The following is a 27,315-nucleotide window of genomic DNA, read 5'->3' as shown; positions in this document are numbered from 1 at the left end:
TAAATTTAATAAAATAAAAGGTTATTTTCCAACAGTTACCTGTATACATATTTACTATTTCCGGAAATTGCAGATATGTTTCGCACTTTGCTAGATATAGTGGCGTTTAACCGTTAACTGTTAATATTCGCTCCGTAAACTTGAGAGTACTTCCGGCAAAAAATTCAATACTTTACTAAATTTAATAAAATAAAAGGTTATTTTCCAACAGTTACCTGTATATTTTAATAATTTCGTGTAATTTTAACGCGACCCTATTCAAAACATTATAAATCAGAATTTCTCATTTGTTTACGATCCACGTTGACAGATCACGTGATACGGTCAAACCAACTTCCTTTTTACTGCCACATTGAAACTTTGAACAGCGAGGAAATGAGTGCTCCTCAAGTTTTTCACAAAGGAATTGTCAAACAGGTTAGATAATGTTTTCTATTTCAACCATACATATTTCTTGTTAGACAGTGATAATTGTTTACAAAACATGGTTTACATATTATTAGAAAATAAGCAAATTTAAAATGAAAGTAGGAAACGAAACCGGTGACATATGTTCAGTTTTATCTCAATACAATGTATCGTGTATGCAATAAGTAGTACATATGCAGTGAATTTAAGTTTGTAATGAACATACCGATTAGAACAACAAATTATCTATTGATTTGGTCCTAACTCTGCTAACAGTTACATGAATTAGATCTGTTAACTGTAAAGGTTAAATTAATATGAAATTAGTTATGATACTCAAAATTTCACTGATATGTATAGAAATCTATATATATATTTGTTATTTTTATTTGATTTTCTGTAAGATATACACATGTAGTGTCTATAGCCGGGCAAGCAAAAGCCAAGGCCCACTTTGGGGACCCGGCCTTTGACTTCCCTGTATAGATATTCAGTTTCTATTATTTAATTGTTTAAATAAAAAAAATTATCAGGTAGATCTAACTACTGCAGTAAATCCGCGACATAAAAGAAAAACAGATGACAGACTAAGGTGTTGTACCAATATCGCATATTGAACATAAATTAAAATTGGTATCTGTGCAAGGATTAGTATGATGCTATTGAGCTCAGTTATAATTTTCAGTGAATTTAATAATCAACTGTGCCCTACAGGTTCACTAATATTGCAGTAGTTCCCCTTTATTATGCAAATTTTTGGAGTCCCACCACTTAAAGGTGGTGGACATTGAGTAGAACCAGGGTAGTACTCTAACAAACAGAATTTATAAAACGCCATTACTTCCAGTAAAGCATGCATGAATGCCTTGAGCTGTGTGGCAAAAACAACAACAGACATTGGGCATTGGCAATTTGCCCTAAAAATTTCAAATGGCAAAATATGAACCAAAATGTTTTAGTTTATACTAATTTATTTCAGTTTGAAACTATAAGCCTATTGAAACACTCTGGAATCCATATCTGGAACTAACCAGTACTTAGCAATGAGTGTAAAATTTCTAGCTCAAGGAAACAACTGCTTGCCAAATCCATGTGGTCAGCAATCCTTAGATTACTAGTCTGACTGTTAACAATTCTGCCATGCCACCACACAAAAATGTTTTGCCACTTTACATAAAATAGATAAATAAACATTCTAAAAAGATTTTTGTTTTCATATTTTAATTCTTGTTACGTATTTTCTAAGATGAGTTTTTGATCTTTAGTTTGTTCATAAACAGGCATGTACCACTGAATTAAAGTCAGTCTAATAGTTAGTCTAAAGTAGCTGTTGCAGGACAACAAGAGGTGGTACTTGTAATAGTGTTGAACAAATTTATATGTTTTTGTTGACATCCACTATTGTTTGAAAAGATGCTTCAAGTTCAACCTTGAAATTACAAAAATGCCCGAGGTGATATTATATTGATTACCTGAAATTCAGGTTATGACAGGTGATGTTTTGTCTACCTGTCATTTACAACCCTTTAGGGATCAATATAATGTTTTCTTGGCTAGTTTGGATGTAAGAAAAACTGATGTTAGTATTAAAAATTCAACAAGATGCTTGAATAGTTCTGAGATATAACCGGTTTTCTTTTCCTAAATATTTTTTCATATATTAATTTATGCAAATAAGTGTTCACTACTTAGTAAATTACCCCATTTTATCTACATTATATTTGTCATGACCAGGTAAAAAGTAAAAAAAGTATGTTATTCAGATAAAAGGCTGTTTATACTAAACATACTTTAAAAGAGTAATAAATGGGCAATGTGTATGTATGTGTATGTATTCATTAGTTTTCACTACTGTTATACAAAACCATTTTGGTGTGCTCATTTACCTCTATGACCAGTCTGTGGATTTGATTGTTTTGTTTTATAGTTATAGCCTAACATTGTATCTTAAGCTAATAAGTTGGAATCTGCTAAACAATATGGGATTGTTCATTGACATTTTCTTCTTACAAATTAAAATGCGTCTTAAGAGTTTCTGTTGTTATTCTGGTTCTTTGAGAGGATGCATTGAATCAGAAAAATTTCTTTTTGTTTGTTTTGTCTGGTTAATACACCAATTTCAATACATCTTTGGTCATACCTTGGCTATCATTCCACGTCAATTTGAATTGAATCACCTTTCCAGGATCACTAGCCAGTGATTTCCAACAAATGACCAACTACTTTTTCCTCATGAATCAGTTGTGAGAGACAAATGACCAGTAGAATCAATGTCTGTGAAAAAATTTTCTATTGTTATATTTCTATTGTTATATTTGTAATCTGTTATCTTATTCAGGTTCTGTCAGGGGATGCTGTGGTCATCCGAGGACAGCCCCGTGGAGGGCCTCCACCAGAGAGAACATTATGTTTCTCTAATATAACAGCACCAAGACTTGCACGCAGAGCTAATCCTAATGTTGAGGGTTCAGCTGAGACAAAAGATGAGGTTAGAACATTGTTCAACATTTTAACATCTTTACATTAAAGTATAAATTTTCTTACTCTGTTTAATTTTGTCTATTCAATGTGTTTATATCATATCTTTACTTTAATAATAGTGAAATCATATATAGATATTAAAAATGTTTCCACAAAGATTTTATTGTTGAAAGGAATTATTTTCAAGCTTGTTGACAATATTGTAGCGACTGAGAGCCAATATATAAATTTAAAATCTTCCAGCTAAAATTTGTCCAGGTGGGTAAATGTATATGATATTAATCCCAGATACAGTCATATGGCCATTTATCAGTATGTTTTTGTACAGTTTAAAGGAAAATTAAGAAAATCTGTTGTAAATAATTCCATGTTCTGTATTTTATGATGTATATTTTGCAGCCTTGTGCATGGCAAGCTAGAGAATTTGTTAGAAAACGTTTGATAGGGAAAGAAGTCATGTTTACAATAGAATACAAAACACCATCTGCAACCAGGGAATACGGATGTGTCTATTTGGCGAAGGGTTTGTAAATTGAAAAATACTTATTGTAAACAAAATCATTTATTTAAATAATAAAAATAACAGCACAATAACACGATGATACAAATAGTCTCAGTAGTCTAAGTGTTGATCTTTTGAGCTTAAAGTATATATGAAACTGAAAGTTTAACCAGGAATGTTGGGTTTTTATTGAAGTTAACATATTTTAACAAAGTCATTGAATCTTGACATTTATCAGCAAATTAATGATAATTATTTACATGCTACACTTTCAGATCCTTCTGGTGAAAACAAAGAGAATATTACTGAATTATTAGTGGCAGAGGGTCTGGTAGATCTTAGGAGAAGTGGACTCAGAGCTGATGAGTAAGTTATATATAATAACATCGGTGGTGATGCTAAATTTCTATATATATATATATATATATATGTCTAGATAAAGACATATAGATACATATAGAATAAATATCAGATACCTAATTCATACATGTGACAACTGAAATGGGCCAAAAATGAATTTTCAGCTGGATTAAGGGGCTCAAAACTGGACGTTTTAATCATTTGGTTTTTGAAGAACCCAAAGCACCCATAAAATGATAAATGTTTTTATATCTTATTCATGGTTTTATGTTCAATATTATTTCACTAAAAAGAACATACAGTCCGACCCCGGTTATTCGACAACCCTTTATTCGAATACACGGCATTATCCGAAGTAGATCGGCGGTCCCGATTTTATCTCTTTATAAATCAATATAAATACGAGTGTATTATTCGAAATGCATTATCCGAATACCTCCTATTTTTCGAAGTAAAATTTCGGTCCCGATTATACAATTATGAAAGAATTTCACACCTATTATTCGAAGCCAGCCTAATTATTATCCGAAGCCAGACTTATTGGCGCAGATCCACTCGCTGACCGGTCAACTTGTGAAAAATATCAACAGTCATGCGTGTATTTAGACAATCATGATAATAACTCTTTGTGTGTTCTTTAATCAACTTTAATTACCGAAAATGAAAAGCTATGCACCGTGTCCGATTTTGTTACTGTTATTGCTTGAAGATGACAGCAATAATTTTCATACATACCGTATATGTGAATTTGTCAAAACATCCAAAACATTTTTTTCATTAATTGTAACGCTACATGAGAGCCTTTATCCTAATCGAAAATACCAGAGTTTAGCTGTAAATACCGTAGTGACAACACGGCCATTATCAAGGCTTTGCGCGAAACGAAACGATACATAATGTAGAATAAAATGCAAGTATTTATGTAAAATAATTTTTACGCATCTTTTCTTCAATATTTTATTTTATCAATTGATTACAGGAAGTAACAGTAGTTTTGTTATGATTGGTCAAAGTGAAGTAGTTTTCGTCTATCACAATATTTCGATTATTCGAACCCATCGATTATTCGAAGTAAATATTCAGTCCAAGGCACTTCGAATAAACGGGGTTGGACTGTATTTCATAGTCATGTATCAATAAGTCAATAAAAGTTACTTTTTGAAAACAGACACATTTTATTATTTTCAGTTAGTATATAATTTGAACAACAGTTAGTGACTTTTTAAACTAACTAATTATAAATTAACTGCATTACTTACCTTTGAAGTTTTTTGCCCAGCTTACCATACAATATTTTCGTTGTATCTGTATTTAATCTGGATTGAATGATATGTTAATATTGTTAATGTTAACTAGAAAATTTTAATGTGATGTCGAATTTTCAAAATTTAAACGAAGGTGAGCTTGTCCTGTTACAACTAAATTTTCACAAAGGTCTTATTTCTAAAAACTGAATTACAGTCTTAAAACCAATTTTAAAATTCCTCTATACTTTATTGTTATGTTGTTTTTTTTTTGTAAACTTCAGTGAGAATGCACAGAAGTTATTTACTTTGGAAGATGCAGCAAAGGCTTCTGGGAAAGGAAAATGGAATGAAGATGTTCTCACACACCCTGAGAAATACATAAGAGATATCAAGTGGACCATTGAAAACCCAAGACAGTTTGTTGATTCATACCATCAAAAACCTATGGATGGTAATAAGACATTTATCTCTTTTACAAAATTTTGTTCCAGAAATATTTTCTAGTCAAGATATTCTTTCTCAGATAATGCAGATGAAGGGAAAAGAAAATATATGGAACTTCTTAAGAATCATAAGAAAAAAATGCATTCAGTAATACAAACAAATGTTTTAGTTTTGATTTACTTTCTGAATATAATATACTTGATTTATTGCATAAAGTTTTAGTATTCACATAAAATGTGAAAAAAATCTTTAAATGTTATTTTTGTGCACATATCCTTTGTAAGTGTTATTTGTTCATTTAGTTTACTAGCTAAATTTCTGTATATCTCTTGTAACTTAATCATGTACATAACACTAAAATTTTACTATAATAAGATGTTATTAAATAATATATTTGTATATTGTAACCAGCTGTGATAGAACATGTAAGAGATGGCTGCACTGTAAGAGCATTCCTGTTACCAGATTTCCATTATGTTACCATCATGCTCTCAGGAATTAAGGTATTTAGTTTTACATTATGTTACCATCATGCTCTCAGGAATTAAGGTATTTAGTTTTCCATTATGTTACCTTCATGCTCTCAGGAATTAAGGTATTTAGTTTTCCATTATGTTACCATCATGCTCTCAGGAATTAAGGTATTTAGTTTTACATTATGTTACCATCATGCTCTCAGGAATTAAGGTATTTAGTTTTCCATTATGTTACAATCATGCTCTCAGGAATTAAGGTATTTAGTTTTACATTATGTTACCATCATGCTCTCAGGAATTAAGGTATTTACATTATGTTACCATCATGCTCTCAGGAATTAAGGTATTTAGTTTTCCATTATGTTACCATCATGCTCTCAGGAATTAAGGTATTTAGTTTTCCATTATGTTACAATCATGCTCTCAGGAATTAAGGTATTTAGTTTTACATTATGTTACCATCATGCTCTCAGGAATTAAGGTATTTAGTTTTACATTATGTTACAATCATGCTCTCAGGAATTAAGGTATTTAGTTTTACATTATGTTACCATCATGCTCTCAGGAATTAAGGTATTTAGTTTTACATTATGTTACCATCATGCTCTCAGGAATTAAGGTATTTAGTTTTACATTATGTTACCATCATGCTCTCAGGAATTAAGGTATTTAGTTTTACATTATGTTACCATCATGCTCTCAGGAATTAAGGTATTTAGTTTTACATTATGTTACCATCATGCTCTCAGGAATTAAGGTATTTACATTATGTTACCATCATGCTCTCAGGAATTAAGGTATTTACATTATGTTACCATCATGCTCTCAGGAATTAAGGTATTTAGTTTTACAGTATTCATATTATATAACAAATCATGCTCTCAGGAATTACACTATGTAACAAATTGCGCAGACATGATTAAAGTTAAAACTAAAACCTCTTTATTATGCTATACAGAATCTGCAGTTTATCACAAAAATAATGCAATCCTTATTGTAATGTATTGTATGATTTAAGGCACCAATGTTTAAAACAGATGAAGGTGGACAACAGGTAGCAGAACCATTTGCCGAGGAGGCCAAGTATTTTACTGATAGTCGTCTTCTACAGAGAGAACTCAAGGTCATCATGGAGGGCGTGTCAAACCAGAACATTCTTGGAACTATTATACATCCTGTATGTCTTACATATTGTGTTTTATAACACTTAGATCTACTTTTAAGTTGTATATAGATTTGAATAAGGTTTTCATGGTTCAAATTGTTAAAAAATAATAATGTATAATTACTTTTTGGAAATAGGCAAATTGCTGGGAATTTTGCCATCTATATAGGGAATAAGGGAGTTAATGTCTGTTAATTGATATTGAAAGGTCTGTAATCTACTAGCTGACCAATATGTTGGGGTATGTGCCTATACTAAGATGTGGTTACAGGGGAATCTTAGGTTAAAGGTTGTTTTTTTCAATTTTAGAGCATCTGTAATATTTGTTAGGCATACATATTTCTAGTATCATGTTGTGTATATGAAACTATTAATTTGTATATCTTCAGAATGGTAACATAGCAGAGTTGTTATTAAGGGAAGGATTTGCACGATGTGTAGATTGGAGTATGGGAGTGGTATCTCAGGGCTCAGAAAATCTTAGAGCTGCAGAAAAGTATGTATAATTAATAGTGATAGCCATACACTTCATCTTGTGCTTTAGGTATTAAATGTGCTACCTTTATCTAACAAGTTTGCTTTGCATTTAAGTTTGGAGTTTTCAAGTTTGATTTTAAGTGATTTCATTTTCAAAATTCTAACACTGAGTAATGGACATTATAGAGTACAGCCATGCTGTAAATTAACAGAAATCAGACCTGGTTGTATGATAAAAGCATTGGCTAGTCATTACTGCCATTTAAATTGTGGCAGACAGGAAAAAATAGATATATTTTATTGAAGTGTTAACAATTTTAATGTTGCTACATGATAATATGAATCATCTTTTATATATCCTTATCCGAAGCATCAACAGTGGTTGTTATTTCCTTCACCAACATTAAATTTCAGCCAAATACCTGATTTGTTTTCAATTATCCCCTTCATCTGACAACTTCACTGTTTCCCTGCCTTGACTTATGCTCTTATATTGGGGATTAAGCAGAAATATAATATGATGTAATTAATCTGTTACAGGTTCGCTAAGGAGAATAAGAAGAGGATCTGGAAGGATTACTCCCCTTCATCTTCAGGACCAACTATTGATATCAAAGATAAATCATTCCAGGGGAAGGTACAATCCACATATGTTTTTTCTTACATTAAATTTTTTTCTTCAATTTCTACCAAGTTATTAAGAAATATGTTTAGAACATAAAAGTATATTATTGCCAAGAAATGCTTTATATTTCTCAAAAGCTTTTTTATTTTTGGTGTCTTGTTATAGTTTCCAAAAATGTTTCTCAATGGACAGTAAGCTTAACCATAACTTGCTTTTGTTACTATTTGGTAATTTTACAGTTCAATTAATTAGTTAGTATTTTGTATGGAAGTCAAATTACTACTTTGTTTATATTTTGCTACCTTTATGACAAATTATTTCACATTCTTCATGTGATAGTTATAATCTAAAAACATTGTAAAATTCATGTTTGCCCTTTCTAAAGGAGGAACAACTCAATTGTTTCTAAGGCATGATGTTCCTTAAAGCAAATGTTAGATTAGGTGAAAAATATTTTAGCTTCTATATTGTGAGAAAATCGTGGCCAAATAGGCTTTATATGTTTCTATACTGATTTCATATAGCAATCATTAATGCCACTAATATTTAAATTAACATTATATTTACAGGTTGTTGAATGTGTCAATGGTGATGCATTAGTAGTGAAGACAGCTGATGGCAAATTTAAGAAATGTTTCCTAGCCAGTATCAAACCACCAAGGTAGGTATTTTGACATTAACTAACAATTTCAGTCTTCTACAGCATAATTATGATTTTCATCTATTTACATCAAAGAAGCTTATGACTGTTGTCTTTATGGTTATACAAAAAATAAGAAGATATTTAGTAGTTAATTAGTATATGACATAACTTTATTAGTGATCACTTTGGTTTAGTGAACTTGCTCTTGGTTTTTTAGCTCACCTGTCACAAAGTGACAGGGTGAGCTTTTGTGATCGCTTTTCGTCCGGCCGTCCATCGTTCGTACGTAAACTTTTACTTTAAATGAAATCTCCTCATAAACCACTAAGCCAATTCCATCCAAACTTCACAGGAATGTTCCTTTGGTGGTCACCTTTTAAAAATTGTTCAAAGAATTTAATTCCATGCAGAACTCTGGTTGCCATGGCAACCGAAAGAAAAAACTTTAAAATCTTCTTTTAAAAAACCCAAAGAGCTAGAGCTTAGATATTTGGCATGAAACATCTTCTAGTAAGTGTCTACCAAGTTTGTTCAAATAAAAGCCCTTGGGTCAAAATTGGCCCCGCCCCAGGGGGTCATTGATTTTCCCTATATACATATAGTAAAAACTTAAAAATTCTTCTTTTAAAGAACCCATGGCGCTAGAGCTAAGATATTTAGCATGAAACATCATCTAGTAAGTGTCTACCAAGTTTGTTCAAATAAAAGCCCTGGGGTCAAAAATGGCCCCGCCCCAGGGGCTCATTGATTTTCCCTATATGCATATAGTAAAAACTTAAAAAATCTTCTTTTAAAGAACCCATAGAGCTAGAGCTAAGATATCTAGCTTGAAACATCTTCTAATAAGTGTCTACCAAGTTTGTTCAAATAAAAGCCTTGGGGTCAAAATTGGCCCCGCCCCAGGGAGTCATTGATTTTCCCTATATGCATATAGTAAAAACTTAAAAAATCTTCTTTTAAAGAACCCAAAGAGCTAGAGCTAAGATATTTAGCATGAAACATGTTCTAATGTGTGTCTACAAAGTTTGTTCAAATAAAAGCCCTGGGGTCAAAATTGGCCCCGCCCCGGGGGGTCATTGATTTTCCCTATATGCATATAGCAAAAACTTAAAAAATCTTCTTTTAAAGAACCCATAGAGCTAGAGCTAAGATATTAAGCATGAAACATCTTCTAATAAGTGTCTACCAAGTTTGTTCAAATAAAAGCCCTGGGGTCAAAATTGGCCCCGCCCCAGGGGGTCATTGATTTTCCCTATATGCATATAGTAAAAACTTAAAAAATCTTCTTTTAAAGAACCCAAAGAGCTAGAGCTAAGATATTTAGCATGAAACATCTTCTAATAAGTGTCTACCAAGTTTGTTCAAATAAAAGCCCTGGGGTCAAAATTGGCCCCGCCCCAGGGGGTCATTGATTTTCCCTATATGCATATAGTAAAAACTTAAAAAATCTTCTTTTAAAGAACCCATAGAGCTAGAGCTAAGATATTTAGCATGAAACATCTTCTAATAAGTGTCTACCAAGTTTGTTCAAATAAAAGCCCTGGGGTCAAAATTGGCCCCGCCCCAGGGAGTCATTGATTTTCCCTATATGCATATAGTAAAAACTTAAAAAATCTTCTTTTAAAGAACCCAAAGAGCTAGAGCTAAGATATTTAGCATGAAACATGTTCTAATTGGTGTCTACAAAGTTTGTTCAAATAAAAGCCCTGGGGTCAAAATTGGCCCCGCCCCGGGGGTCATTGATTTTCCCTATATGCATATAGCAAAAACTTAAAAAATCTTCTTTTAAAGAACCCAAAGAGCTAGAGCTAAGATATTAAGCATGAAACATCTAATAAGTGTCTACCAAGTTTGTTCAAATAAAAGCCCTGGGGTCAAAATTGGCCCCGCCCCAGGGGGTCATTGATTTTCCCAATATGCATATAGTAAAGACTTAAAAAATCTTCTTTTAAAGAACCCATAGAGCTAGAGCTAAGATATTTAGCATGAAACATCTTCTAATAAGTGTCTACCAAGTTTGTTCAAATAAAAGCCATGGGGTCAAAATTGGCCCCGCCCCAGGGGGTCATTGATTTTCCCTATATGCATATAGTAAAAACTTAAAAAATCTTCTTTTAAAGAACCCATAGAGCTAGAGCTAAGATATTTAGTATGAAACATGTGCTAATGGGTGTCTACAAAGTTTGTGCAAGTAAAAGCCCTGGGGTCAAATTGGCCCCGCCCCAGGGGGTCATAGATTTTCCTTATATGTGTATAACAAAAACTTAAAAAATCTTCTTTGAAAAAACCCAAATAGCTAGAGTTTAGATTATTAAGCATGAAACATCTTCTAGTGAGTGTCTACAAAGTTTGTTCAAATAAAGGCCATGGGGTCAAAATTGGCCCCGCCCTGGGGGTCATTGATTTTCCTTATATGTGTATAGCAAAAACTTAAAAATCTTCTTTGAAAAAACCCAAATAGCTAGAGTTTAGATATTAAGCATGAAACATCTTCTAGTAAGTGTCTACAAAGTTTGTTCAAATAACAGCCCTGGGGCTAAAACTGGCCCCGCCCCAGAGGTTGTCATTGTTTTTAACTATATGTGTATAGTAAAAACTTAAAAAATCTTCTTTTAAAAAACCCAAAAAGCTAGAGGTTAGATTGCAGGAAACATCTTTTTGTGGGTGTCTACCAAGTTTGTTCAAATAAAAGCCCTTGGGTTAAAATTGGCCCTGCCAAAGGGGGTGGGGGAGGTCATTGTTTTTCATTATATGTGTGTAGTAAAAACTTAACAACATGAAACATCTTCTAATGAGTGTCTTCCAAGTTTGTTCAAATAAAAGCCCTGGGGTTTAAACTAGCCCCGCTCCGGGGGCCTAAATACAGGTGAGCGACCTCAGGGCCATCATGGCCCTCTTGTTTAGTTATTTTTTTCAATCTCTTATTTCTGTTGTAAAAATCTTAAAACTGCTCTCTTTTCAATAGTTATACATCAAAGTTCTATTGTTTTAGCATACTATTAATATTTTTCATGTATGTACAGACCTACAGTAGAGGCAGATGCAAGTAAACCAGCACCTAGAGTAACACGACCACTCTATGATATTCCATACATGTTTGAAGCTAGAGAATTCCTCAGGAAAAAACTAATTGGGAAAAAAGTAAGTACATTGTTCAATCAGAAATCACATATTTTGGGCTATATGGGAATAAAAATACAGAACTTAATTAACCTGTACCTGTACACTAAATATCCTAAATTGATTTGTCTATCTTTCAATCTGGACAAAACCATTCATCTTTTTTAAGGAAATGTTTAGAATATGTACTGTCCGTATAACAAACAGTTCAGATCAATGTTCATCAGACAAACAGTTTTACATATCCATTTGTAAAGTCTTTTTAAAGTTATGTGCATAGTTCTTCATATAAAAGTATTGTTATTTATTTAGCCATTTTACTGGAACATCAGCTGTAATGAATGAGTAATCAAAGAATTAAAGATACCATTCAAATGACAATTAACTAAAGCTATTTATCGTATCGATTTATTCAGGGAATAGACATACATGTATACACATACAATTTTATCACAGATATCAACTTGAATATAAATAAAAACACACACATAAATGCACAAAAATAATTATACGATTAATCAATAAGTATGTTCTATGTAACCCTAGGATTGCCCATTAAGCTAAAAGCTTATTTCCAATGGGGTCCATTTTCTGTAAAATTATTACACTAACTTACATAATGATAAATGAATTATAAAGAAGTTAAACTTAATGACAATTTTCAATAATCAAAACACATTTTTCAATATAATAAGACAAGTACATTGTACACAAACAAAATTAAAAAAGTTTCTTTTAAACTAAAACATATCAAGTACACATTTTATAAACATATAAATATAAAATAAATATAAAGCTATTTATATTATATGTATTTTAGGTAAATGTAGAAGTTGATTATATCCAGCCTCCTAATCAAGGCTATATTATATGTATTTTAGGTAAATGTAGAAGTTGATTATATCCAGCCTCCTAATCAAGGCTATATTATATGTATTTTAGGTAAATGTAGAAGTTGATTATATCCAGCCTCCTAATCAAGGCTATATTATATGTATTTTAGGTAAATGTAGAAGTTGATTATATCCAGCCTCCTAATCAAGGCTATATTATATGTATTTTAGGTAAATGTAGAAGTTGATTATATCCAGCCTCCTAATCAAGGCTATATTATATGTATTTTAGGTAAATGTAGAAGTTGATTATATATCCAGCCTCCTAATCAAGGCTTCCCTGAGAAAACCTGCTGCACTGTTACCATTGGAGGAATGTAAGTTAACATTACACATGGTCTTTATATATTCAGTAAATAGAGTATGCAAATATGATAAATTATTAAATATTCATTAAATACCCCTTAAAAACAAGTCACCATTTCAAGCAGTATTTGTATAAGTATATAATTGCTTTAAATATGTTATTACTGATTTAAAAACACACTAACGTACACAGTAATTTATGGTTATAGCAGTTCTGTATGCAAGATAATACAAATTGAATTCCTTTAAATTTTATATCATTGAGAAAGCCGGAAGTACAGAGTTAATTCTTTAATTTTGCCCACTTTCACTTGGAATATATAACACAGATGGCTATCTGAGATGTTCCCCTGCTTAAAAAGAAGCTGAAATGAAGTTCAATGATCTTGACAAAGTCATGCAACTGAAAAGAAAAATACATGAATTGAAAATAAATGTTATACCATTTACTAATAATAATATAATATCTGCAGCAATGTGGCCGAGGCTTTGATCAGTAAAGGTCTTGCTACAGTGATCAGATATCGCCAGGATGATGATCAGAGGTCATCCAAATATGACCTTCTCCTAGCAGCTGAAGAAAGAGCAAAGAAGAAGGGTGTTGGTCTCCATTCTAAGAAAGAGGCACCTATACATAGAGTAGCTGATGTTTCTGGGGTATTTAATTACTTCAATAATTTAGTGTTTTTAAGAAAAATGACAAGCTTGTCTGCTTAGATTATTGGTTATGTCATTTATTTCACTTCAAAGATTTTGACTTCTTAGAGCAAGTCATTCGTAATGTGTTTGGCTACCTTATCATTCCTTAAATTTAAAAATGGTTTGTTTAGCTAAAATACAAAAAGAAAATGATTTGTATGTTAACATTCTTTATCCTTATTTACATGCCTATCATTAATTGATAATTGTGAAAAAAGTCGGAAATGTTTCCATGGATTATAAGTACAGTATTTAAAGTTGAACTTAAGAAAATGTATACAATATATTCTTTAAATGAATAAAATTGTATTGAATATTTTCCAGGATATAACCAAAGCAAAGCAGTTCTTACCTTTCCTGACAAAAGCTGACCGTCTAGAAGCACTGTGTGAGTTTGTAGCTAGTGGCTCCAGACTGAGAGTTTTCCTTCCTAAAGAAACATGTCTCATAACTTTCCTCGTTTCAGGTATAAACAAATATCACCTTTTTTTGTCGACAAATATATCGTTGATGAAATTTAATAAAAATACTGACATACCTTTTCTCAATATACATTGTATTAACAAATTTAAAAGCTTGTAATAATTGACTAGAACATTCTAATGAGGTTTCTATTTAAATCATGTGATGTAATATATGTATAATATTTTAATTTCAGGAATTGATTGTCCGAGAGGTTCACGCCCAGGACCAGCAGGCTCTACTATACCAGCTGAACCATTTGGTGAGGAAGCTACCGTGTACACCAAGGAAATGTGTTTACAGAGAGAGGTGAGTTTTTTTTATTCTCTCTATATAAGGGATAACAATGACATGCATGTGCTACCAGTATGGTAGTGTTGTAGTTTTGACAGGAATATCTGTTCTGCAGGTTTCCACCCTAACTAGACTTGACAAAATATTATGATATTGAAATTCCTGAGGGGTTGGGTTATGAGGTCGTACTTCAAAGCAGTGCAAATCTGCAAACCAAAATTAACTTAATTAAGTACTAAAACTGTTTATATTATGTTGTTCTTTAGCAGATCGTGTATAATTGATCTCTGTTTTTCTTTTCAACAACATACTATTTTGCTCAAATACTGGACGGATTTGATAACTCTTGTATGCAATGTTTTAAATCTTAAGATGAAAATTTTCTTTCATCCTTCATTTCTGAGATCCTGAACAATAACAAAAAAAGCCCAACATATTAGCCAAATCCTATAATATGTAACTGTTTGGCACTAATAGTTGCTGATATAAAATCATTATGACATTTTATTTAATTTTACCCATGAAATATGGTGCTATATCAGTCAAATATATTTCATATTTTTTAAAAATAAATATGAGTTATAAATATGAAAGTGGGCGGAGTCAAAACTCATATTTATTTCAAGGGACTTCTTTCGCCATTTTGTTTGAAAAATCTGATAAATACAAAACAACTTTTTCTTGAATTTTGTTTTGAAAACTATCTAGAATGATAGAAAATGGTCTAACTAAGAAAATTAATCCGAACACCAATATCTTTAATTCAGTAATTAACGCTGTACAGACGTTTAAAGAATTGTTTACATGACGTCACAATGTAGCGCCAAACAGCGCGTGCTTACGCATAAATTACTGCGCGCTGTACAATTGCAGTTGGTAGCAAGCAAGGGGTTTCGTTACCATTTTCTTTGATAATGAAATTAAATAAAAAGGTTATTTTTTAGTTTTTCGTGAAATATGGTATATATTTTCACCCAACATGATAAAATGCTACATATTTTCACTCGCCGTACCGGCTCGTGAAAATATGTGGCATTTTATCATGTTTCGTGAAAATATATTTCATATTTCACTCAAACGTAAAAATATCCTCTTAGTAATGATCATGTAAATTTCAGGTCGAGATCAAGGTAGAAACAACAGATAAGGGAGGTAATTTTATTGGCTGGCTGTTTGTAGATGGTGTGAATCTTTCCTTGTCTCTGGTAGAACAAGGTCTGGCCAAGGTTCACTTTACAGCTGAACGCAGTGTCTTCTACCCACAGATGTTGAAGGCAGAGGAGGCAGCCAAGGCTCAAAAACTAAATGTATGTAATGTCTTCTCACTAAATTACATTTAATAGATACAATGTATTTTTTTTTCTATAAATCAAATGGAGATTTCCAGAATTGACATGGAACCAATCAGAGGCAATCTTGCATGCCTTTCCACTCTAAGATTATAAAAGACAGATTTCTGTGTGTTGTAGTTCCATGCATACTGTTTCCTCTCATTCCTGTGCATGGCACATTTATTAACTAGAATGATTTTACAACAAAATATACTCAAAAACTGTTTAAAATTATAGGAATAAGTTCTATAAGTAAGAAAAAAGATTATTACTGGTACAGAATCCTTGAATATAGGTTAGGTAACCTGCTGTTCTATGACTTAAAGATAGATAAACTTTTAAGAATAAGATGCCAACAAGAAATAATAGATTATACAAGGGTTGTCCCACAAAGTCATGGACAATGGCTGTAAAGCAAAAATATAACACCCTAGCCTAAAGTAATTTTGCACAAGTGTTTTCCATCAATATAATATTACGTAAAATAAGAAACTTTATTTAAGAATGTATACATACAATAAATGCTGCTGATGTATAAATGAAAGTGTTTCTTCTCCAGATCTGGTCTAAGTATGAAGAACCAACAGTAGAGAAGCCAGAAGATGAGCCCCAGGAGAGACAGGTCACATATAGAAATGTTGTTGTAACTGAAGTTAATGACGACCTCAGATTTTACGCACAGACTGTCGAAAATGGTATGATATTTAAACAAGATCATAGGATGTAATACGTTATTGCATTAGTTTTGTTTACCTGCTGAGTAAAATAAATACTAGACTATATTCTGTACTATAATTATTACTTTGTATCAAATAGTAAAAGTCAGAATAACTTACAGGCAAGGTCTCGTAAAAAAAGTGAAATTGATTAATATTTGACATTATTTGATATGACAAATATCTTTATAAAGGAAGGACACAATTGTTTTTATTGTGTGATTACCTTGGAATTTCATTACACTGTCAGTACTTCTGTTGTTTATCAGAATTATCCATCTAGTACTACCTAGATGATTACATTCAGGGATACGCACTTTAGTAAATTTAAATGAAACACTCAGATTTTCCAGTTCTCCTTGACTATAATAGAGGACAGAATTATGGTACCACAAGGTTTTTTCATCACATTGTACATTGTTGTTATATTTATAATCAGGTCCTCGTCTAGAGCAGTTGATGGAGGAATTACGTGTAGAAATGGACTCAAACCCACCCCTACCAGGAGCTTACACACCAAAGAAAGGAGATACATGTGCAGCTAAATACTCAGAGGATAAACAATGGTGAGTGCTTACAAACTTAAATACTGTAGACATGTGGTTTTCTTTGTATTCAGACATAATACTTGTATTGTAAGAAAATTCAAATAATGAATTAATAATACCAAGAAATTTACATAATTAACTCATCTTGCATTGAATTTGGAACAATATTGTTAGTTTGAAGGATTATCACTTTCAAGAAGGAAAAATAAAGCAGCAGAGATAAATGAGTCAAGTTGGACATGCTGGTTGGCTTGTCTCTTTACCGTCTGCTGTGATAGGCAAGATATTGTCACACCTAACACTGATGGATATAAAATCAGTTGTTTGATTTGTATTTTAGGTACAGAGCTAAAGTAGAAAAAGTGGAAGGATCAAAGATAACAGTTTTCTTCATTGATTATGGAAATGTAAGTAAAAATTCAGATAAAGCAAAGTTTCTATTATTCATTCACCATTTTACAAATCCTGGCAATAATATATGTATTTTTAGAGATATTTTATAAGTAATTATTTTATTTTTGTGCACATGATTTTCTGAAATTCAAGAGAATGATTGAAATGCTGCCTCTTAAACAAACTTAGTCTCACTGCATGTTTCATTCAGTTTGCATTTTTCTCTATCTGTCAAATTTATATTAAATATAAGTTGAAAAGATGAAATAAGATTGCCAGTTACAAATGTCACTTTATCTTCCTTAACATATGCAGCAATGCTAATAAAATCTTAAAAAGATGTTAACTGAATGCAAGACAATGCCATTTAAATGTATATATATATATATGTGATATGTTTATAGCGTGAAGCTACAGATTCCACACAACTGGCTCAGCTTCCAACACAGTTTGCTGTCATGTCTCCACAGGCTACAGAATACACTCTAGCATTTGTTACACAACCAGCTGATGTAAGTTATTTAACTGACTGATAATTTCATATTATAACAGTGATTTGATAATGAACTGTTAATCTTAGAAATAGACTTTTAGGTTAAGTAGTTTAGTAAGCTGTTCAGACAACAAGCAGGGACAATTTTCTTCATGTCACAGCCTCACAGGGCTATGCAGTATTCTATATACTCTGGTACAATAAAATTGAAATATCATCCAATGGTTTTAAAGTATTTTATACTGTTAAAACCTAAAAAAACAAAACAAAAAAACAGAATAAAATATATTTTTTGATGAGATTTTCTATGTTTCTATTTGTTTGACATTAGGTTGATATTCTTAATTGGTATCTACTTAAATATTGATGAATATGTATCTCATTTGTCAAGTGTCTATATGTAAAAAGTTTTTTTCAGAAATATTAAAACCCAAAATTGTTATTAAAATTAAGTTTGTCAAGATTAATGATATGGCTTAAGAAAGAAAGTAGTAAAACATAAAGCAAAACAGTATGATGAATGTTTGATAGTCAGTCATATTTTATGACAGGAGGATGCAAAGTTAGATGCCCAGGATGCCTTCTTTAACGATGTATTAAACCGTCAACTCATGTTGAATGTTGAACATCGTATAGGGGGTTGCGAGTGTGTCACCTTGTGTGACCCAGAATCAAAGGAAGATGTGGCAAAGAGTTTAGTTAGCGGAGGTCTCCTTCTTGTAGAGCAGAGGAAAGAGAAGAGGTTTGCCAAAATGATCTCGGAGTATACCAAGGCACAAGATCTAGCCAAGGCTAACAGGGTAAGCAGTTCATGTATGACTTATTTTCTTCATTTTCCTATTGTTTGCCTATATCTGTAAGTATGAAAGCCCATTTGTGCAGGCGTCTTTGAATTTTTTTAATGTAAAACACTTCAGTTAGTAAAAATGCTTTTTTTGAAGTAAAAGAATATGATTTATCACACACCAATGCCGATTTTGCGATTCTGTAAATATGGTATTGCACGGCCGTGCATATATTTTGACATGACGTCATGAACGTTATACAAACATAGTGTAAAGAGCGCTAAATGTTGACGTTATACTATAGGCGCGTCAATGAAAAATGACTCTTTATTTTATTTTAAACGGTCTTTATTTTTGGTATGTGATAAATAGAATATTAAATTTGTGTAAGTTCATTACTGAATTTATTGCACTCGTTAAATAAAATACTTAGTAATATTATGCTCGCCAGAGGCTCGCATAATATAATTTTATTCAACTCAGTGCAATAAATTCAGTATTGATCTTACACTCATTCAATATCCCCTATTGATTTATTTCTTTTATATTTTGTTTACAGTTGAATATTTGGCGTTACGGTGACTTCAGAGAAGATGATGCTAAAGAATTTGGCTACAAGCGCTAACGTAGACCCATGCTTGACAACACAAGTGGAACGGGCATTGATGACCATATACACATACAGCTGTACATTAACTACACGTGTAATCTTACATTTACACCAGTTCTAACACGTGTTATATTATGCTGGACTACAAGTGAAATCTTACTTCCAGTCAACCACATTAACACATGTTACTGTTAGTTGGACTACACGTGTAACCTTACCAATTACACCTTAAACACGTGTTGAAGTTTGTTGTTTGTGTATGTGAGCATTAAACAGCGCAGCTACACAAGTGGAATCTAGGTTTTATAATGTATTCAAATCAAACCAATAAACATTACACAAGTTCTCTATAGCTTTATCATAATTGTTTAAAGTGAAGGGTATATCTAGAAAACAAGTCTGACTTTTATATATCATATTTATTGCCATTTAACAAATTCCTATTTAAATTTGCCGTTGTTTTTTTTTAGTTTATAATTGTTTTGATTGCTGTTTTGCATGTCCTAAATTCTTCATGGCATTGATTTAGTAATATTTTTATTACATATAATTTAAGATATATGTACATATATCACACATATATATATATTTATTTTTGGACACCAGATTTTCTAGATATACTTTTCTGTGGTTATGGGTTCTTAAATGCCCCCATTATGACTACATAGGAAATTGATGTATTTATGTAATGAACTGAATTGTGTGTACAATAATTGAAACAGAACGGAGATTTCTCGTCATCTGTTACATGTACATGACATGTAGTACTTGTATTATTATGCTTGACTAAATAAGAAAAAAAACCTTTTCTGTTAAGAATCATTATTTTTCCAAATATTTTGGTGCTATTGCTTTCAGTTGTAAACTATATTTTCATTTCAAAATGTTTGTTATATTAATTTTATTCACATTTTTTTTGTACAACATTAAGGGGAGATAATCACTCATTTTTCAGACTTTTTATATATAATTTTATGATGTTTATTTACTACTATTACTCTTTTAAGATTTGTTTATTGTCTACCAAGAATTTAGAAAGGACACAGATATTTTATTTTGTTTACAGACATTGAAATGCATTGATGCAAAGTTATATCGTGTTTTTTTATTACAGTTCTTACAGTTCTCGAACAGATAAACATATATAATTTACATAGTCCATTAGTTGCTAGCTTAAAAAGCATGAGTCATTCCAGTATTAACACTTTCTTTACAGATATATGTACAGTAACTTTGCTCAACAGTTATATGTAGGTTGTAATGGACTTCTTTAGTGTAGATTTATGTTTAAACTATAAGCTAACTTTAACTTCAAGTTATACCTATGACTATGAGTATATTTTAGTTTATGTTAACTATTCACTACTATCTTGCATTGATTTACAATTGTTCTTACTCTCAAAGAGTATATTGAACAATGTCATACCATGTTTAATAATGAATTATAGTAATAAATTATTATCACAAAATTTTAGGAACATATATAAGCAGTATTTATATAATTTTCAATAATGATTTATTTATAAACTGAGCTATGTATGAATGTTTTCCTGTGTAGACATAATATTGGCTTCAATAAAGCGGCATAATCTGAAAATAATCTTGTTTTATGTAACAGCCATGTAAACTTAACATTCTTGTGAAATAGATGTTAGCAGATGGTTTGATAGTTATTACCTATTGAAGTATTTATTGAACGGTGGCCTCTGCTTTTCAACATATGGATTTTAGGTTCAAGCCCTTCTCTGGTCACGACATTGTCTCCGCATAATTAACCAGTATTGGTTAGTTCCGGAAGCGGAGTCAAAAGTGATTATTAAAGTTGAAATGAAATTCTTATTCTATTAGTGAAAAGCTGTGCAATTTCATGTTTCAACTGACCTCATTAATTGAGTTAATTCTGGCTATATATATAAATAAAGATAAGCACGTGAAATCACGATAAATATTGCCCGTCCTCCCTTACCAATCCATATCTTTATATAATATCAATCAAATTATGACAAAAAGCCAGTACAAATGTACACTTATTTTTTGCGTTTTGGTATATGTAAAGTTTTGAATTTAAACTGCCATGTAAAGGTTGAATAAACATATTAATGAAAGTGTAAACATTTCACATATTTCTTCACACGATAAATATACCTACTTCCTTCAATTGAAATATTCACAGACTCAACTGAACGAAGAAATCTGTAGAGCATAATTACTAATTATGGTTATCATCACAATTTTTTCCATCTTTCTTTAATTAAAGCTTACCACCTGTTATATCTCTCCCTGATAATACAAATCTATTTTTTGTCCTAAAACCCCTAACCTTATATTTTTTCTCGGGCTTTAGACCGACCAAGATTGAAGTTTTCTTATACAGGTTTAGCTTTCAGTCAAAGATCCTGATTTTTTTTCTGGAATGTTTCAGTTTGAAATTATAAATTTTGGCCATTTCTAAGAGGGGCAGGGGTCTTTGAAAGCCCCCATGAAAAACGAAAATCAAATAAGCATGCACATTAAATGCACATTAAATGGTGACATCTGGTGTATTTCAGGTAAAAATTAAAAAAAAAACGTTTCTACATTTCCCTAGAAATCTTTTGACTTTAATCTGTGCAATACCGTTGGCCCGCCTTTTTAAGGTCTTTGTCGTCCATTGTGTTATTATTTTGATTCTGATTGGGGCAGGCCGGTGCACGGGTATCTAGAAATGGTCAAATGTAAATGTCATATAAATTGTATATGTTGCCACGACAATCTGCGAGGCTTTGTGCTACACTAACTTACTCAGTATCATACAGATGTCTTCATATATGACTATGTGAATTGTGTTTAATTTTCATTATGGCAATATAGCATGTAAGAAAGTGACACATACGATGCATTGCTCAAGTCGCAAACTTTCTGATTTAATCGGTATTACTGCTGAAAATTGTGTGGAAGGGGGGCGGGGACTGAACAACATAACCCGGCCCTCTTATTTTTTATGGGCTTGCAATGTTGTTAATGTTTCAGTAAACTATGGGAGTTGAAAAGATACTTTTAATTTGCACCAACTAGAATGTAATAAATAAAGTTTTTTTTCCACTTTGTCAAGAAAGATACCAGACAATGAATACTTCATCAGGATTAATTGAAATGAAATAAATCAGATTGATAAAATAATTAAAAAATATATAATTGACTAAGTTATGCTATGTTAGATAAAAATATCTACGAACAAATCATCCACAATTCATGCATGCATAATTTAAAATAGCCAAGAGGAAATATTTATTATCTTGTTATACCATCTTCACAACAAACAAATGAAATATAGTTAAACGCCAAAAGGTTATCCCTGTGTCAGTTCATGTTATGAGATTTAAATCAAAAAGACATGATTTAAAAGTACAATTATTAATTTAACTTATAATTATGAAACATTTTACGGCATAATTCAAGATGTTGTATATGTTTCATTATGTTATGTTCAAACGTAACATAGATCCAGCTCAGTTTCATACTTTAGTACCATGCCTAAATTCTAAATCAACCATTACTTGTTTGTATTATTTATTTTATTCTATAACAGATCTATTCGTTTTTTGTTGTTGTTATTTTTTTGTTTGTTTGTTTTTTGTTTTTTTAATTTCACTTTTTATAATCCTCGCTTTACAAAACTATTATATAAATAATGCTTAACCTTGAAATATAGACAGGGTTTAACCTTGAATTATATATATTAAAATAACATAAATGCTAACAAACAAACAACAAATGGCCATCTCGCGAAATTTCTGTGGGGAAATGAAATAATGTAAATGTTTAAAGGACAAGCTAAAAATTGTTATTGTTCGCGTTTTATTCTAGTCAAATAACGGTGGGGAATATACAAAAATTATTTATATCTCATTAATAAATGATACACAATATAAATTTCTGCAATGGTCTGCCTCTCAAATGAGTTCATGGACGCAAATGTAAAAATGTCCCACCATTTTTCACGGTAAAAACTGTCAATAAATGTCACGGTAAAGAACTTACAGATATCCAGTCCACTAGATGTGCACTGGTGATACTTGGCTTCAATACAATTTATAATACTGCACTTTTGTAACGTCGCTTTTCATTGGATAATCGTGACGTCGACGTTTATATAGTTTTATATACACGGCTACTGTCGATTCATTAAGAAATCTTACATTTTTCTCTAAAAAATGATGCGTGCGGTATTATAAATTCGTTATAAAGATTGTTGACAGGATATCTGGCCGTATATGAACAGCTGTTTGCAATATAACCCTCGCCTAGCGGCTCGGGTTATATTTACAAACAGCCGTTTATATAGGGCCATATAACCTGTCAACGATCTTTATAACTAATAATATACCCTGCTTCCACTAGGGATGTATACAGTATATACCCTTCTTCCACTAGGGGTGTATACAATATATACCCTTCTTCCACTAGGGGTGTATACAATATATACCCTGCTTCCAATAGGGATGTATACAGTATATACCCTGCTTCCACTAGGGATGTATACAATATATACCCTGCTTCCACTAGGGGTGTATACAATATATACCCTGCTTCCACTAGGGGTGTATACAATATATACCCTGCTTCCACTAGGGGTGTATACAATATATACCCTGCTTCCACTAGGGATGTATACAATATATACCCTTCTTCCACTAGGGATATATACAATATATACCCTGCTTCCACTAGGGGTGTATACAATATATACCCTGCTTCCACTAGGGATGTATACAGTATATACCCTGCTTCCACTAGGGATGTATACAATATATACCCTGCTTCCACTAGGGATGTATACAATATATACCCTGCTTCCACTAGGGATGTATACAATATATACCCTGCTTCCACTAGGGATGTATACAATATATACCCTTCTTCCACAAGGGATGTATACAGTATATACCCTGCTTCCACTAGGGATGTATACAATATATACCCTGCTTCCACTAGGGATGTATACAATATATACCCTGCTTCCACTAGGGATGTATACAATATATACCCTGCTTCCACTTGGGATGTATACAATATATACCCTTCTTCCACAAGGGATGTATACAATATATACCCTGTTTCCACTAGGGATGTATACAATATATACCCAGCTTCCACTAGGGGTGTATACAATATATACCCTTCTTCCACTAGGGATGTATACACTATATACCCTTCTTTCAATAGGGATGTATACAATATATACCCTGTTTCCACTAGGGATGTATACAATATATACCCTTCTTCCACTAGGGATGTATACAATATATACCCTTCTTCCACTAGGGATGTATACAATATATACCCTGCTTCCACTAGGGATGTATACAATATATACCCTTCTTCCACTAGGGATGTATACAATATATACCCTTCTTCCACTAGGGATGTATACAATATATACCCTGCTTCCACTAGGGGTGTATACAATATATACCTTTCTTCCACTAGGGGTGTATACAATATATACCCTGCTTCCACTAGGGATGTATACAATATATACCCTGCTTCCACTAGGGATGTATACAATATATACCCTTCTTCCACTAGGGATGTATACAATATATACCCTTCTTCCACTAGGGATGTATACAATATATACCCTGCTTCCACTAGGGGTGTATACAATATATACCCTTCTTCCACTAGGGATGTATACAATATATACCCTGCTTCCACTAGGGATGTATACAATATATACCCTGCTTCCACTAGGGATGTATACAATATATACCCTTCTTCCACTAGGGGTGTATACAATATATACCCTGCTTCCACTAGGGATGTATACAATATATACCCTTCTTCCACTAGGGATGTATACAATATATACCCTGCGTACAATATATACCCTGCTTCCACTAGGGGTGTATACAGTATATACCCTTCTTCCACTAGGGATGTATATAATATATACCCTGCTTCCACTATGGATTTATACAGTATATACCCTGCTTCCACTAGGGATGTATATAATATATACCCTGCTTCCACTAGGGATGTATACAATATATACCCTGCTTCCACTAGGGATGTATACAATATATACCCTGCTTCCACTAGGGATGTATACAATATATACCCTTCTTCCACAAGGGATGTATACAATATATACCCTGCTTCCAGTAGGGATGTACAATGTATACAATATATACCCAGCTTCCACTAGGGGTGTATACAATATATACCCTTCTTCCACTAGGGATGTATACAATATATACCCTGCTTCCACTAGGGATGTATACAATATATACCCTTCTTCCACTAGGGATGTATACAATATATACCCTGCTTCCACTAGGGATGTATACAATATATACCCTTCTTCCACTAGGGATGTATACAATATATACCCTGCTTCCACTAGGGATGTATACAATATATACCCTGCTTCCACAATATATACCCTGCTTCCACTAGGGATGTATACAATATATACCCTGCTTCCACTAGGGATGTATACAATATATACCCTGCTTCCACTAGGGATGTATACAATATATACCCTGCTTCCACTAGGGATGTATACAATATATACCCTTCTTCCACTAGGGGTGTATACAATATATACCCTGCTTCCACTAGGGATGTATACAATATATACCCTGCTTCCACTAGGGATGTATACAATATATACCCTGCTTCCACTAGGGATGTATACAATATATACCCTGCTTCCACTAGGGATGTATACAATATATACCCTGCTTCCACTAGGGATGTATACAATATATACCCTTCTTCCACTAGGGATGTATACAATATATACCCTGCTTCCACTAGGGATGTATACAATATATACCCTCTTCCACTATATATATACTTCTTCCACTAGGGATGTATACATTTTTTTTTTTTAAAAAAAAGGGTTTAAAAAATTTTTTTCCCCCAAAAAATTTTTTTTTTTTAAAAAATTTCCAAAGGGAATTTTTTAAAAAAAAAGGAAAAAATTAATTTTTCCCCCGGGGGGGGAAAAAAAACCCTTTTTAAAAAAAATTTTTTTTTTGGGGGGGAAAAAAATTTTTAAAAAAAAATTTTTTTTGGGCCCCCTTTTTTTTTTTTCCCCCCCTTTTTTTTTTAGGGAAAAAAAAAAAACCCCCCCAAAAAAAAAAAATTTAATTTTTTTTTTTTAAAAAAATTTTTTTGGGGCCCCCCCCCCCAAAAAAAAAAATTTTAACCCTTCCCCTTTTTTTTTAAAAAAAATTTTTAAAAAATTATTCCTTTTTTTTTGGTTTTTAAAAAAAAATTTTTTTTAAAAAAAAATTTTTTCCCTTTTAAAAAAATTTTCCTTTTTTTTTTTTTAAAAAAAAAAAACCCCCAAAAAAATTTAAAAAATTTTTTTCCCAAATTTTTTCTTTAAAACCCTTTAAAAAGGGGTTATAAAAAAACCCTTTTTTTTTTTTTTTAAAAAAATTTTTTTTTTAAAAAAAAAAACCCGCCCCCCCTTTTTTAAAAAAAATTTTCCCCTTTTTTTGGGGGGTTTTTTCCCCCTTTTAAAATTAAACCCTTTTCCCCCCCCTTAATAAAAATTTTTGGGGGGGAAAAAAAAAAACCCCTTTCCCAAGGGGTTTAAAAAATTTTCCCCTTCCTTCCCCCAAAATTTTTTTTTTTTTTAAAAAATTTTTTTTTTTAAAAAAAGGGGATTTTTCCCAAAAATTTTTTTTAAAAAATTTTTTTAAAAAAAAAAACCCCTTTTTTTAAAAAATTTTCCCCCCCTTTTTTTCCCTTTTTTTTTAAAAATTAAAAGAAATTTTTAAAAAAAAAAAAAATTTTAAAAAAAAAATTTCCCCCCCCAAAAAAAAAATTTTTTTTTTAAAAA

The 27,315-nt window shown here is 31.9% G+C and overlaps 1 protein-coding gene across 2 annotated transcripts; it reads left to right on the top strand.

Moving 5' to 3' along the window:
• Positions 1 to 260: 260 nt before the first annotated feature.
• On the top strand, positions 261 to 21,078 carry LOC132744422 (staphylococcal nuclease domain-containing protein 1-like). Of its 2 annotated transcripts, none has more exons than XM_060733129.1 (23): positions 261 to 417; positions 2,747 to 2,896; positions 3,289 to 3,412; positions 3,667 to 3,757; positions 5,280 to 5,449; positions 5,854 to 5,945; positions 6,937 to 7,095; positions 7,473 to 7,579; positions 8,101 to 8,197; positions 8,755 to 8,846; positions 11,852 to 11,969; positions 13,013 to 13,052; positions 13,116 to 13,158; positions 13,621 to 13,804; positions 14,171 to 14,312; positions 14,505 to 14,617; positions 15,721 to 15,909; positions 16,493 to 16,628; positions 17,089 to 17,215; positions 17,538 to 17,604; positions 17,995 to 18,102; positions 18,635 to 18,883; positions 19,428 to 21,078. In XM_060733129.1, the coding sequence occupies exons 1-23, from the start codon at positions 376 to 378 to the stop codon at positions 19,491 to 19,493; spliced, it is 2,706 nt and encodes a 901-aa protein (XP_060589112.1). In that variant the 5' UTR covers positions 261 to 375; the 3' UTR covers positions 19,494 to 21,078. The 2 variants fall into 2 exon arrangements, with proteins under 2 accessions (XP_060589112.1, XP_060589111.1); XM_060733128.1 differs by lacking the exon at positions 13,013 to 13,052 and adding an exon at positions 12,769 to 12,808.
• Positions 21,079 to 27,315: the final 6,237 nt, after the last annotated feature.

This window comes from Ruditapes philippinarum, unplaced genomic scaffold, assembly GCF_026571515.1.
Source record: "Ruditapes philippinarum isolate M1 unplaced genomic scaffold, ASM2657151v2 ctg10403_1_1_1_1, whole genome shotgun sequence".
In the NCBI taxonomy this organism is placed as follows: Eukaryota; Metazoa; Mollusca; class Bivalvia; order Venerida; family Veneridae; genus Ruditapes; species Ruditapes philippinarum.
Note: the sequence above shows the minus strand (reverse complement) of the source record. Positions and strands in the feature narration are given on the sequence as shown.